The sequence below is a fragment of the Eptesicus fuscus genome, chromosome 8 (assembly GCF_027574615.1).
Source record: "Eptesicus fuscus isolate TK198812 chromosome 8, DD_ASM_mEF_20220401, whole genome shotgun sequence".
NCBI lineage: Eukaryota > Metazoa > Chordata > Mammalia > Chiroptera > Vespertilionidae > Eptesicus > Eptesicus fuscus.
The window spans coordinates 9,318,117-9,333,448 of record NC_072480.1 but is presented as its reverse complement, the minus strand read 5'-3'; the positions used below and the strand labels follow the sequence as shown (position 1 = coordinate 9,333,448).

Here is a 15,332-nt window from a genome sequence, read left to right as displayed (position 1 = left end):
ATATAATTAATAGGCCAATTACCCCATCTAAGGAATCTATGTTTTTATTTATATGTGGTATGACTCTAGGAAAAATGCCTATTTCCTGTTCTCGTCAGACATTTGAGTGTAATGTATAGCTAATGTATTTGAATTTATTTTAAAAAATGCTTTATAAAACAGTGTATTTAAAAAAAATACTAGGATGCTTAGAATATTTCAAAAGGAAGAAGAGTTAGGAGGCAGATTAAAAGGACTTGTTAATAAAAGAAAAATTACTTTCATGGAGCCACATGAATAGTTCACTATGGTTCCCCTGGGGAGGAAATACTCAACACTTTGCTCTTTAAGTTGTATTTAATTCAACCCCCTTAGCTTTATTAAAACTCATAAGTCTCCTGAAATGCCCTATTGTTTTAGAAATTACTCACTCTAAGCTTATTTCTAATAAATTAAAATAGACTCTGCTTTATCCTTACCTGCCTTCTAAGGATAATTAAGTTCATTAATGAAACATGGCACAAAGAACTTCATTATCCTTCTGTTCTCACTTAGTATAAGTAGGATGCTAATGTCATTCTAAAAGAGGAAGCCAAGAGTTTATTCTCTCCTTTTTAACTAGATGCATATCTTTGAAATTTTGCTGAGTTTTTAGATGGGAGGAGGGTGGAAGGAAGAAGGATTGTAGAGATTACATTCAATAGAATAAGAAGCACAATTCTCACATGGTAGCCTCATTACCTGAGGATACCTCCAAAAAATTTTGTTTTTTAGAATGATAAAGGTTCTGAATTAACCATTGTAGTCTTCTGTTTTTACTTTGTTTGGCAGTATGTGACAATCTATGGTCAGGTGATCTTGCTCCCCATTTATATCTCATTGTGGGGTTCAAGGATCACACCTGGTTCCCTTTATTGCTGTTGCCATTATCTGATTGCTTTAGCATTTGTCAGTAAGAAGTTAAAAACACATTCTTCTCAAGATTAAAAAGCCAAAAAATTGGGACCTCATTAAAATTCTGTTTATTGAAGGAAATGCACATTTGTTTTCTGCTAGTTTCTAAACAATGTGTGTAATGTCCAAAGGTAAATGAGCACTGTACTCTGAAAGTCATAGCCTCAGGAATTTAGGAACAAGCCAAAATCAGCCGAAGTGAGGTTCCTGGTCCTTGTGATTTGGAAATCACTAAGTAACAACACTGAAGTGGAGACATAGGAAGATAAATGAGGCGCCATATTTTATTTGTAATAGAATCAGACATTTTCTGAATAAACTTCATCAACTGGTATGGGAAACAATACCCCCGGAGAAAACTTACTCCAATTACCAAATTGCAGTGTTACTCCAAAAATTGCACAAAATCATTTAGCACTTTTATACATTTAAGGTAGCAGCCTCATCCTAAAACAGGGAAATAAACTGAAGCTTAATTTATAAAGCAAGTAAAGTGCACTGTAAATAAATGAGATATTGTCACAGAGGTTGACTGTCTACTTTCTGTGATGAACCACATGAAACCTTAATGGTGTTTTGGTAAATTAGTGTTGTCAGAGTTCACAGTAATGTCACTGTTAAAATGGTTGATTCGACATAGGACTCCTGTGGTGATATATTTGCAAGTATTCCTTTGTTCTGTCAGGTGTTGCACAAGTCCTTCTTAGTACCCTGACTATGGCTCTTAGGTTAGCAAATATCGCCAGGCACCTGGTCAAATTTCAGCTCAAAACAGGTACAGAGAAGTATATGAGTGTTAGCTCTATGAATTCGACACAGTGAACCATATTACCAGCTCCCAGTTCAAGAAACGGGACTTTACCAGGACCCCAGAAAGCCCCACTCATGTGCCCACCCACTCACCCGAGAGCAGCCACTATCCTGATTTCAATACCATAGATTAGTTTTGCCTGTTTTTAAACATATGTAAATGGAATTGTCCTTTGTATGTGGTGTCTCTTACTCAATATTAAAAACACTCTGTTGTTTTTTTAACCATATAGCATTCTCTTAATCTACATGATAACACTTCTCCTTGAATGAAGCAGTGCCTTGTTTCTTTCTAGCCTTCTGATGAAGACACTGTTAGCCTCAATGTCCCGATGTCAAATATCATGGAAGAAGAACAGATCATCAAGGAGGACTCATGCCATCACCTTAGTCCCATAAAAGGTCTGAGAATGAAAGACGGGGAGAAAGTGCTCGTTTTTTACGTTTAAAATGCTGTGTTTACAATATGCATAAATATGGCAATAATAATAGTTGATTTTTATTGCACATTTACTATGCACCAGGTTCTGTGCTAATCTGTGAAGGTGACCTCATTGAAACTTCGAAACTCTGAAGTGGATACTCCTAATTACCTCAATTTTATAGAGGAAACTGAGGCTCAGAGAGGTTAGGTGACGTGCCAGTGGCCATGCAGCTAGTAAAGAGTGAAGCTGTTCTCATTCTGAAGATTTATATGGATTCTTTAAATCCATTATTTGAAAGAAAATATACGTAGATATATTATTTAGAATAACTTTATTGTAATACATAAAACCCCCAAATCTCATTGGTTTAAACTTTAATACAATCCAAATTAAGTTCAAATAGGAGTTAGTGATTGACAGGCAACTGCCCTCAAGTGGTGATTCAAGGACCCAAACTTCTTTCATGCTGAGTTTCACCGTCTTTAACATAAGACTTTCAAAGTTTCTGAATCCTTCTGTTTCAAAACAGAAGGGGGAGCACATGGAGATTTGCTCAAAGTTTTTATGGACTGGGCCTAGGAGGAGCATCCAGCACTTATACCCTAGACTTGGTTGTATGGCCACAGCTAACTAACTACAAGTGAGGGTCGGAGGTGTAGTTGAGTTGTATCCCCCAGCTTGACTTTGGACAAGTTAATGGACCTTAATCCTCTCACCTGTACTAGTAAGTGATTAGATGATTAGATTAGGTGATCTTTAACTGCTTCTATAGCTTTAAAAATTCTATGGTTCTTTGATCATATCAAATGATGTCCTGCATACTTTCAAAATACTAGTAATGTATTATATATATTACTGGTGTGTTTCACACAGTGAACCATATTACCAGCTCCCAGTTCAAGAAACGGGACTTTACCAGGACCCCAGGAAGCCCCACTCATGAAGTCCTCATTTGATTACATTATGGCAGTATTTAGGCTGCTCCTGTTCAGTGATTTTTAAAGAAAATACTAAAATTTAGTGTTCACTAATTTGTGACAGAGACTATTTCATGATGTATGAATAGTATAGAATTAAATTAATATGCAGATTATTACCTAATAGTTTGAATATGCTTTCTTTAGTGACGGGTGAACCATTTAAACTAACTCAAACTTAATGTTTGCTTTCACTTCTTACATTTAGGTTTTTAAGTGAGGATGTTAGTTTAGCATTTATTGATCTGAGATAATGGTTGGAACCATATATGGTCCAAAACTATAACTGTATACTTTATGCAAAAAAAGTATAACTGCCACTTCATTAATCTAGATAAGTTTTATTACATTATGCAGTATAGCAGATAGTGTTTTAGGCAAATTTTTAAAAAATTATATAATTTGTTGGTAGTGAATTTTTCACATCTGTTGTAGAAGTGAGTGTTCTGCTGGCCAGGAGTCCTTCATGGTGGTCTACCTGGTCCTTTTTAGTCTTCAGATCAGAGAGAAAACATTGGTGCTCCTTTTGCCTCCCCTTCACCCTCTGGATTGCAGAGTCTGGAACACAGCCTAGTTGGATGTGCTCAGAGTGCTTTCTTCCCCGTGTGGCCCTTGCCATAGTCACATCTTTTGTTGTTAGGATGTTAGATTCTTGTTTTAGTTTATTCCCACACTCTTCCTTGAGATTGTTTGCTACTTAAGGACCATGAGTCAGGTGTGACTAGCTTTTTAAATTCCTACAATGTTTAGCATACCTGACATTTAGTAGTTGCTCAGTAAGTATTTGTTGAATTTTGAATTTGAAATATTTACTCATCACACATTACTTAGAACACAAAAGCTGTCTTATACTTTCTTTTCTTTGTGCCTTAAAAACATAAGACATGCCTGGCCAGCGTGGTTGGATGGTTGAGCGTCAACCTCAAACTTTTTAAACAGGGGGCCAGTTCACTGTCCCTCATACTGTTGGAGGGCCGGACTATAGTTTAAAAAAAAACTATGAACAAATTCCTATGCACACTGCACATATCTTATTTTGAAATAAAAAAACAAAACAGCAAAAACACCCGCATGTGGCCCGCGGGCCGTAGTTTGAGGACGCTTGAACTAGGCAGTCAGGGTTCGATTCCCGGTCAGGGCACATGCCCAGGTTGGGGCCTCGATACCCAATGAGGGATTGAAAGAGGCAGCCAATCAATAATTCTCTCTCATCGCCCTAACTGGTTTGGCTCAGTGGATAGAGCGTCAGCCTGCAGATTGAAAGGTCCCAGGTTCAATTCCGGTCAAGGGCATGTACCTTGGTTGTGGGCACATCCCCAGTAGGAGGTGTGCAGGAGGCAGCTGATCGATGTTTCTAGTTCTCTGTCCCTCTCCCTTTCTCTCTGTAAAAAATCAATAAAATATATTAAAAAAATAATTCTCTCTCATCATTGATGTTTCTGTCTCTCCGTCTCCCTTCTGCTCTGAAGTCAATAAAAATATATTTAAAAAAGAAAAACGTAAGATGTGAGCAGAGCAGATTTTTGTGGATGACCTGCTGCTCTCCCACACTGCCAGCATTATTAGAATAAATGCTCATATGTGATTTTTTAAAAAGCATAACATGGAATTTGATTTAAAAAAATAAATCTTTATGTTGAAATTATTGCAAATGTCCCCTTCCCCATCCCCCCATTTACTCCCTCCAATCCACCGCTGTTTGTTTAGTTTCTCTTTCTGAGGATTCATCATTGGTGTATTAAAAAAAGCTATTGATTTTTGGGTGTTGATTTTGCATCCTGCTACATTGCCAAATTCACTTATTAAATCTAGTTTTTTAATGGAGTTTTTAGAGTTTTCTATATACAATAGCATGTCATTGGCAAATCATGAGAGTTTTACTTCTTCTTTTCCAATTTGGATGCCTTTTATTTCTTCTTCTTGTCTGATCGGGGTGGCTAGCAGTTCCAGTACTATGTTGAATAAGAGCGGTGAAAGTGGACATCCCTGTTTAGTTCCAGTTTCTAGAGGAAATAGTTTTAGTTTTTGCCCATTGAGTATGTTCTCTGTTGGTTTGTCCTATATGGCTTTTATCATGTTGAGATATGCTCCCTCTATTCCCACTTTGCTGAGAGTTTTTAATAAAAAAAGGGTGTTGGATTTTGTTGCATGCTTTTTCTTCACCTATTGATGTGTTTATGTGATGTGTCACGTTTATTGATTTGCAAATATTGTACCAGCTTTGCATTCCTCAAATAAATCCCATTTGGTCATGGTGTATGATCTCTTTAAGATATTGCTGGATCTGATTTGCTAATATTTTGTTGAGAATATTAGCATCTATATTCATCAGGGATATTGGCTTGTAATTCTCTTTCTTTGCAGTGTCTTTATGTGGTTTTGGAATAAGGATAATGCTGGTCTAATAAAAAGAGCTTGGAAGTGTTCCCTTCTCTTGTTTTTTTTTTTTTTAACTAATTTGAGGAGTGTAGGTGTTAGTCCTTCTTTGAATGTTTGGTAAAACTCCCCTGTAAAACCATACAGACCTGGGCTTTCGTTTGCTGGGAGTTTTTTGATTACTGCTTCTATTTCATCAGTTGCTATTGGCCTATTCAGGTTTGCGGATTCTTCCTGATTCAGTTTTGGGAGATTGTGTTTTTCTAGGAATTTTTTCATTTCATCCAGTTTGTCCAACTTATTGGCATATAGTTGTCCATAGTATTTTTTTACAATCCTTTGTATTTCTGTGGTGTCAATGGTTACTTCTCTGTTTTCGTTGATTTTATTTATTTGGGACCTCTGTCTTTGTTTCTTGATGAGTCTGGCTAATGGTTTGTCAATCTTGTTTATCCTTTCAAAGAACCAGCTCTGGGTTTCATTGATTTTTTTAATACGTTTTTTTAGTCTGTATGTCATTTATTTCTGCTCTAATCTTTATTATTTCCTTTCTTCTACTTACTCTGGGCATTTTTGTTGCTCTCTTTCTAGTTTTTTAAGTTGTAGGGCTAAATAGTTTATTGCTGATTTTTCTTGTTTCTTGAGGTATACTTATAGTGCTATGAACTTCACTCTCAGAACTGCTTTTGCTATGTCCCAGAGATTTTGGCTTGTTGTGTGTTTGTTTTCATTTGTTTTTTTAATTTCTTTCTTGAGGTGCTATTTAGCCTCCATGTGTTGTAATGTTTTGGAATGTTTTTACTGTAGTTGATATCTAATTGCATCCCACTGTGATCTGAGAAGATGCTTGATCTGATTTCAATCTTCTTGAACTTGTAGAGACTTTTTTTGTCTCCTAACATGTGATCCATCTTTGTGAATGACCCATGTACATTTGAGAAGAATGTATATTCTGCAGCTTTGGGGTGAAATGTTCTATAAATGTCAATTAAATCCATCTGATCCATCATGTCCTTTAGAGTCACTGTTTCCTTGTAGAAGTTCTTTTTTGTCTAGAAGTTCTATCCATTGAAGTCAGTGGAGTGTTAAAGTCCCCTACTATGATTGTATTGTTGTCGATCTCTCCCTTAAAGTCCTCTAGAAGTTTTTTATATATATTTAGATGTTCATTTATTGGGTGCATCTAGGTTTATTAGGGTTATATCCTCTTGTTGGATTGATCCCTTTAGTATTATGTAGTGATTTTTGTTGTCTCTTGTGATGACCTTCATTTTGAAGTCTATTTTGTCAGATATGAATATTGCTACCCCAGCTTTTTTCTTTTCTATTTGCATGGAAATGTTTTTCCCCATCCCTTCACTCTCATCCTATGTAAGTCTGTTCTTCTGTGGTGGGTCTCTTGTAGATAGCATATAGTTGTGTCATGCTTTCATATCCATTCAGCTATACTATTCTTTTGATTGGAGCATTTAATCCATTTACATTTAAGGTTATTATTGATATGTACTTATTTATTGCCATTTTAATTCTGTATGCCTAGGTTTTTTTCTCTCTTCTTCTCATTACAGCAGTTTCTTTAGCATTTCTTATAATGCTGGCTTGGTGGTGATGAACTCCTTTGTTTTGTTTTGTTTTGTTCGGGAAGCTCTTTATTTCACCTTCTATTTTGAATGATAGCCTTCCAATGTGTTCTTTATTTGTGCTATATCATCCTTTATTTCTGTTTTCATAGTTACTACATCTTTTCTCATGCTGTTGAGCATCTTTACCATCAATATTCTGTACCCTTTTTCAGATAAGTTTCTTATTTCCATTTCATTTATATCTTCTTCTGGAGAATTCCTCTTGTTCTTTAATTTGGGCATTGTTTCTTTGTCTCCTCATTGTGGGTGCCTGTTTGGTTTTGTGACTATATATTAGGCAGATCTTCTATGCCTCTCTCATTCTTTAGTGCAGGACAGTGTCAAACACTGTTTTTGTCTAATGAGATCAGGCAAAGACTCAAAGTCCCCAGCTTTGAGTCTGCTCTGCTAGCAGTCTGATTGGATTTAGTCTTAAATAGCCCTCAGGCAATCATCCACAGGTATGGCAAGAGTTTTCCTAACAGGGCGGTGCAATTGCTTCTACCTGGAGGCTAATTGTTATTCTCAGTCCCTTAATGGGCCTCAGAAACTCCACACCTTGGGGAAGGATTTTTTTCCCAATAAGGTGAGTCAACTGTATACCCCTGAGGCAAAACCACCTAGATAGCAATTGTCTGCATGAGAAAGATGACCTCCATGGTGTGAGGGAATGACTCAGCACAGGAAACCAGGGTGTCAGTCTTCTGAACTCTAACCCCAGAGCCCCCAAACCTGGCTTCTGCTTACATAGCCCTAGTCCACTCTGCCCTCCCTCTGCCGGATCACAAGGTGAGTGGCTGCACAGGGAATTTTGTGTTTTGGTTCTTTAAGAGGGTGCCTGCATTTCCAGCAGTCTTTCCCTGGCAGACAGCAACCCTGCTGCTCTTCACATGCAGATGTTCTGTGGGCACCTTTCTCAGTTCTGGTGCTCTCTGCTGGGCAGCCCAGCTTAGGGATGAGACCTGAGAGTTCTCAATGGGAACCCTCCACAGCTGAGATATCTCTCTGGAACTTCAGCTGCTGTCTCCACTTTCCATCCTGGGTTATCAGGGTTCTTTCCAGTGAGTCTTCCATTGATTAGTCTGGAAGTTTTTCTGTAATTTAGTTGTAAATCCATTTTGGTCCTGGGAGCGTGTTTGTGCAGCATCCACTTACTCCTCCACCATTTTTAATCATGCTCATTTCTTTCAAAAAAAACTAAGCCATATAGAAGCTTTTAACTTTTTAAGTTTAGTTTATGGCTTTTTGGTTCTTTTGCTTTTCTTTCTCTTCTTTCTTCTTTTATCTTTTCCTTACATCATTCAGGGAAGAGAAAACTTGGGTCAGTCATATACCTCCTTAAAAGGTAAGAGAGAAAATTGAAGTGATTAGATGATACATTTCAGGGTAATCTGTACTTTGTTCATCAGTTTGTAAAATCATGCTTTCTGTCTGTCTGTTCTTTTCTAATAGGGGACTTTCATCAGGAATTTCAATCAAAGCCTTCTCTTGGTGACAATGACAACTCTGGAGAAGAAAGAGACCAATTTACCCATGGAACAGATGTTCTCCACTCGGAATTTATAAATTATATTAAGGCAAGTTGAGGATCAACTAATTTATTTATTTATTTACTTCTGTTTGATTCAAGGTTACCAATGCATCACCTTAAATGTCATCTTACTGCCATCTTCCTTTATAACATCTCAAAGCTCAGTATATTTTTCTTTTTTTGTAAAATTGATTGATTTTAGAGGGAGAAGAGGAGGGAGGAGAGGAGAGAGACACCAATTTATTGTTCTGCTTGTTTATGCATTCATTAGTTGTTTCCTATATCCCTGTAGTGTCCTGACTGAGAATTGAACCCTCAACCTTGTCACATTGGGATGCTCTAACCAAATTAGCTACCCACCAGGGCCTCAGTATTTATTTTCTGACATTAGGAGCCAGTCCCTCCCATACATACCTTTTCATTTGTTGGCATATGTATATGGTTTTCTTTTGTATTCAGAAATTACTCATCTTGCCATTGCTCAGTGCATTGTATTCATTAGCAAATGTCAGAGTTACCCATTACCATTCAGTAAAAGGCAGACTAGACAAGTTTCACATTCTCTTCAATGTACTCTAGGTGAATGCTTTTCTTGGGGGTATGTCCACAGTATAAAGAGAAAAATGGAGACTTTCAGGACCTGGAAAGGAGGTCTTCCATTTTGGGAGTTCACTCTGAGGACAGTTGTTCCAGAACCGTTGTAGTTACAGTGAGGTGTTGAAAGGTTGGGTGAAGTTGCCAAGCTTCATCATATTGGCAGCAAAAAGAAGAGAGGAAAACTAGCCTTTTACTGGAGCTGGTAGTTAAGGTTTCATGTGGAGACATGATTAAGTGCCTTGGTATGTTTCTGCCAGTCTTTTTGGTTCAGGTTGTGGCACCAAAGAATGCAAGGATGGTTCATTTGGTAAAATTCAGATTTGATGTGGCTTCTGAGAGATGGTGGTCTTTGAGTTAATGTGTTAAAGCCAAGCATGGAGTCTCTAAGAGCACATCCTTATTTCCTGAGAATTGTGTTAGAATGGCTGGAGTCTGTCTAAACTAATGTCTTTGGCCATCACCTCCACGGGAACTGTGAGGAAAATTGTGAATTTACACTGTATAATAAGTACCCTGGTGTACTCAAGAGGTCTTTTATGTTCTCAAGACAAAAATAAAGAACCTGAAATAGTATTTACATTTGTAGAAACTAAGATGATTTTAAGAAGTTATATACAGGCATACCTCAGAGATATTGTGGGTTTGGTTCCAGACCACTACAATAAAGCAAATAATTCAACAAAGTGAGTCACATGAATTTTGTGGTTTTCTAGTGCATATTAAAAGTGTGTTTACACTGTACTGTAGTCTATTAAGTTTGCAATAGCATTGTTCTGAAAAAACGTATATACCTTAATTTAAAAAATACTTTAGTGCTAAAAAATTGTAACCATCATCTGAGCCTTCAGTAAGTCATAATATTTTTCTTAGTGGAGGGTCTTACTTTCGATTTGTAAAAAAAAAAAAAAAAAATCCAGTATCTGTGAAACTCAATACAGTGACGTGCAATAAAACGAGGTATGCCTGTAGAAGGATGAAACACAGAAATACTTAACTCTTTATATCTAATCCATCAATTCTTGTTTCAAAATATCTCATAGCCACTGCCTCGTTTGTGCCCTCTACCTCTATTGACATTGCTTTAGCCAAGTTTTATCATTTCTAATTCTGATGACTGCAAGAGTCCCACCTACCCCAACTTCTCACTCAGCGTCCTGCCCCCTGCATGCACATGCGTGTGCGCACACACTTGCACACTGTATGTTCTGCCGCCAGCCATTCTCCTACAGTGCAATTCTAATGATATTGCTCTGAGGCCAGTAGTTTTCATAAGATTCTCCCAGATTTGACCCCTATCTATCAGCTCTGGAGTAAGCCTGTCGTAAAACATGGAAAATTGGGCTTTCGTCTTTATTTTATGAAGAGTTTATCTTAGGTTGAGACTCTAAAGTAAAAATGGAAACTCTGAAGGATAACAATCAAAGCAGTAAAATAAAGCATTTTGTTTCAGAAAAGCAAATTTCCCTAGATTCAGATATTTTAGGAAGCAAAGGGCTTTGTGGAAATGGCTGCTCTACAGAATGGAGCCTGGGGGTAGAGTCTAGAGGAGTAAATAGGGATGTAGAAACCTATTCTGCAAATGTTCCCTAGATGTCCACTCCTGTAAGAGGCCTCTCTTGGAAACTTGAGCAAAGAACTACTACTAATAAAATGAAACTAAATCTACAATGAAAAGTCATACATTGAAAACCAGCCTTGAGTTGCATCCCTTTAAAAACCTGTGAGAGTGTACTTGACAGCCAACAATGTGCCGACCACTCAGTCCTTGAAGAGCCAGAGTTGTGTTTTATATAACCCTGTTTTCTCTCCTTCACTGAATTAGCATATTTTGTTTTTGTAGCTACAGTTGATCCTCATTATTCTCAGTAGTTCTGTTGTATAAAGTCACCTCAAACACTGAATTATCTAATACTGGGCCATTGCTCCAAAGTGTAAGTACAGGGTTAGGTTCCCTGTCAGATGGTCAATACATAACCTCACTTACTGTGTTTAATGGATTTTATTGTACTTATGTGTGTTTCTATTTAAAAACACTTTATTTAATATGTTTTGTTGATTAATTAACATTGAACTTTCAGTCCACACCACCAACTCATGGCTAAGTGAAGTTTGTCTAACATGTTTTCTCTGTTAAGGGGCACCACAGCCTTCTTGTGGTTAGGAACATTAGACCACACTTCAGCACCGTGCTTGGGGGCATTGTATACAGCAAAATCAACCCCAAAAAGCACAAAAATGTGAATATGTTGCACTAACTAGACCCTAAAGGACACTTGTTTATACTATGACAGCGGAAACAAGAAGGCAGAGGGTTTCCTTGCTCATGGTCAGCTGGAACTGTGCATGTCGGGAACTCGGGATTTTTCAGTTCTCTGCATGCCTGCGAATGACTCTAGAGCACCATGAGTATTGATTTCAGGGTTACAAGTAAATTTTATTGAGTAGGCAAGTTTATGAATATGGAATTTGCAAATAATGAGGATCATCTATGTAACTTAGCAAAAAAAAACCCAGTAAGCCCTCTTTTGCATACTATAAGAAAAACCAATATTTCATACTATTGGCTACTTTTTGTTATGAAACTTAAAATTAGAAGGAAATGCCCATGGCTCCTGTAGTTGAAGCCCAACAAGAAAAGATACGAACATGTTTTCTCAGTCATATATGGTAGTGTGTTTTCTCCCATGAATTTCACTATCATTTGGATAGTGTGGCACAATAATTTATATGTGGACTTTATTATGCACTAAAAGTATAGTCAATATAGAAAATGTCTGAGTATTTTCAAGCCACAGACTGGCATCAGGTAGCAAGCCACCTCTTTGGAAGAAGACTCGTTCTCAGTGACACATCTGCAGAATTGGCTGGGCCTGAGTTAACAACGTGTCAGAACCTTGAAGCAGAAAACAGTCCTTTTGGTTGTTATACCTTCCTTGTCAGAGAAACATATACTCATTCAGGGTGGCTTCTGTTCTAGCTGTTGGCTGAGCAAAAGTAGCATTTCTCTGTATCAGAGCAGAAAGTAGAAAGAAGCATCTGGAAGTTCCAACAGTGGTACACACCTTTCCAATACTTCCACCAATGTTTCTTTGAGAAAATCAGGGATATGGGGGCAGGAATTTCAGTGAAATCTGGATGTTGCATATATGAAGCTTATTGGATGTCATTTGAGGCATTTTCTGTTGTTAACTATTTTATACATTCTTTTTTCCCAAACACACACACACACACACACACACACACACACACACACCCTTTTCTCCTCTTACAAATGCCAGAATGCATTCTCATGTGACTGACAAGCCCAACAGAAGAATCTTTGGACATCAGGAGATGCTAAGACAGCAGTAAGGAATTATGTTTTAAATTTTTGACAGTAATTTAACAAGTATTGTGGTCCTAGGCTAGGTTTTCTTTTTTTTAAATTTTATATTTAATTATAGTAATATAAATATAACATAAACTTACCATCCTAGATATTTTTTAAGTGTAAAATTCAGTGATGTTAAGCACATTCATGTTATTGTGTAGCTATCCCCACCATCCATCTCCAGAACTCCTTTCATCTTGTAAAACTGAAACACTTTACCCATTAAATACTATCTCCCCAAACCTCCCCCTTCCCAAGCCACTGGCAATTGCCATTCTACTTTCTATCTTTATAAATTTGACTATTCTAGGTACCTCATAAAAGTGGAATCATACAGTATGTTTTTTTGTGACTGACTTATTTCACTTAGCACAATATCCTGAATATTCCCCTGCTTTGTAGCAGGTCTCGGATTTCTTTCCTTTTTAAGGTTGAATGATATTCCATTGTATGTCTTGACCACATTTTGTTTATTCATTCATTCATTGAGGATCACTTGGGTTGTTTTCACCTTTTGCCTATTGTGAATAGTACTTCCGTTAACAGGGGCTGGGACAGGGTTTGACCGTTGACTGTTGATGGCCAGTGGCTATCAGAAAACCCATGTGTTCTTCCCCAGGACAGGACAGAAGTCTGTGAAGAACCGTTACGGATAGAAGAGGATATACACTGGCAATCCGAGGGAATGTGAGTACCAAGGCCTAGTTATGAGCCACTACCCTGTAAAGTTCATGGTTTAAGCAGAATGGAAGCCCTGTCATGATAAGAATTCTGGTCTGCTTTTCTTTGGGTAGCGGATATTGATAAGAAGTAGCCAGTTTTCCTCTGTCTGATGCTTATTGTCACATTGTTAGGGCAATATAGTACAAAGTCATACCTTTTCCTTGGCCCCAAATTTTATCAGATTTGAGACTGGAGGTAGAAATGTGTGATTCAGGGAATTAGATAGGACTTCTAAAGAGAAGAATCTAGCTTCCTTCCTTTTGTATGAAGGAGCTGACAACTGGACCTAAAGTAGCCCCGGTCCCCTTTCTTTACCCAGGCTCTTCAGTTTCAAGATCTGAGAAAATCTAATGCTTTGATCCTAAGTTTAATAATTGTAATAGCTAGCATTTATTAAATACCACATGCCAGGCACTATCCTAAATACCTCACTTCACCTTTGCAGGTACCCCATTTCACCTTTACAACAATCCTATTAAGTTCTATTTGTTGTTCCCCATTTTACAGATGACAAAACTGAGGCACAGAGAGATTGATTATTTTGCCCAAGGTCACAGAGAGCCAGGTCAAAATCAGTTTTTTATATGTTAGATGGATTTTTGTAATTTTGCTCTTAAGAACTTAGATGATATTCATATTCTGTGATGGTTTTCATTCTCATGCCCGGTTTCATGCTGCTGAATAAGTTCATCTAAAGACCAGGAAATGGCTATAGCAATGATTGAACAGCTGAGAGAAGCAGTAGATTTGCTGCAAGATCCCAACAGGTATGCATGTCTTTCTTTGGCCCAGGCTTCATGTGCAAATAATACATACTAATTTATGGAACACATCTCACTTTATAAAGATAGTTATATACACAATGTGGGCTCTGTCTAACCACTAATAGAGAAGTCCTGTTAAGTGCCTGTTTTCCCAAGACCATAAATAAGAGTCAAACTTCTGTAGGGATTGAAATCAGTTCCCCCTTTCTCCATTCTTCAGTGAAATTTATTCGCTCTTCCTGAAATTCATATGGGAATTTTTGGTATAATTCTTAGAAAACAGAAATATGGCCCTAGCTGGTTTGGCTCAGTGGGTAGAGCATCGGCCTGCGGACCAAAGAGTCCCGGGTTCGATTCAGGTCTAGGGCACATACTTCAGTTGCAGGCTCCTCCCAGCCCTGGCTCTGGTCAGGGCTCCTGCAGGAGGCAACCAATCAATGTGTTTCTCTCACATGGGTATTTCTCTGTCTTTCCTTCTCTCTTCACTCTCTAAAAATTAATGGAAAAATATGCTCAGGTGAGGATTAAAAAAACAACAAAACAGAAATATGGTAATTCCTGTTTATAGAACTACAAGGGAGATTTTCCAGAAAGGGAAGAATCATTATGCCAAGTGGTACTACCATATTTATTTGATCATGGCAAATATATGTTAATTAAATAATATATTTCTAAAGATTTGGGTTACAAGGTGATTTTTAAATTAGATTAGCCATTGTCAATAACTACTACATGCATTGTATTCATTTTTTGGTTGCTTAGTTAAGGATAATGAAATTCCTATTGACAAAGTATTTTTCAGTAAGACAATATACTTGGTATCAGGTAATAACTACCTTATCATTAGAGAAATAGATCCAAAGCCTATCCCTGGTAAACTCTTCAGGGGTCCTAGGAATTTAAATATGAAAATTATGTGGTCTTGTAATGTAGTGAATGTGGAAATCACACCACGCTGATTTCAGCTCGGTTCTGGGAATTTAGGAAAAGGTGGTTAGTGAGTGTATACCCCCAGTGTTGTCAGACCCTGAAAAAATAGTGATGGGTCAGATTGAGTATGACTGAAAATCTTTAGCTGTTGATTGATAAGCATTTTGATTCTACAGACATTAATTGAGTGCTTAGAGCATAGGAAGATCTACAGTGTGCACCTTGGGGGATATACTTAAACTATAGTAGATGGAGATTGCCTTGAGTAGTTATT

At 37.5% G+C, this 15,332-nt stretch overlaps 1 protein-coding gene across 2 annotated transcripts in view; it reads left to right on the top strand.

Moving 5' to 3' along the window:
- Positions 1-15,332, top strand: part of LRCH1 (leucine rich repeats and calponin homology domain containing 1) — a 225,996-nt gene that overhangs the window by 162,763 nt on the left and 47,901 nt on the right. Inside the window, exons 8-11 of one of the 2 annotated variants that reach the window (XM_054719758.1) lie at positions 2,040-2,145; positions 8,596-8,720; positions 13,261-13,328; positions 14,051-14,131. In XM_054719758.1, coding sequence (XP_054575733.1) covers positions 2,040-2,145; positions 8,596-8,720; positions 13,261-13,328; positions 14,051-14,131 — 380 coding nt within the window. Of the gene's footprint in view, positions 1-2,039; positions 2,146-8,595; positions 8,721-13,260; positions 13,329-14,044; positions 14,132-15,332 lie in introns of both variants that reach the window. The other variant, XM_054719757.1, reaches the window with a different exon arrangement.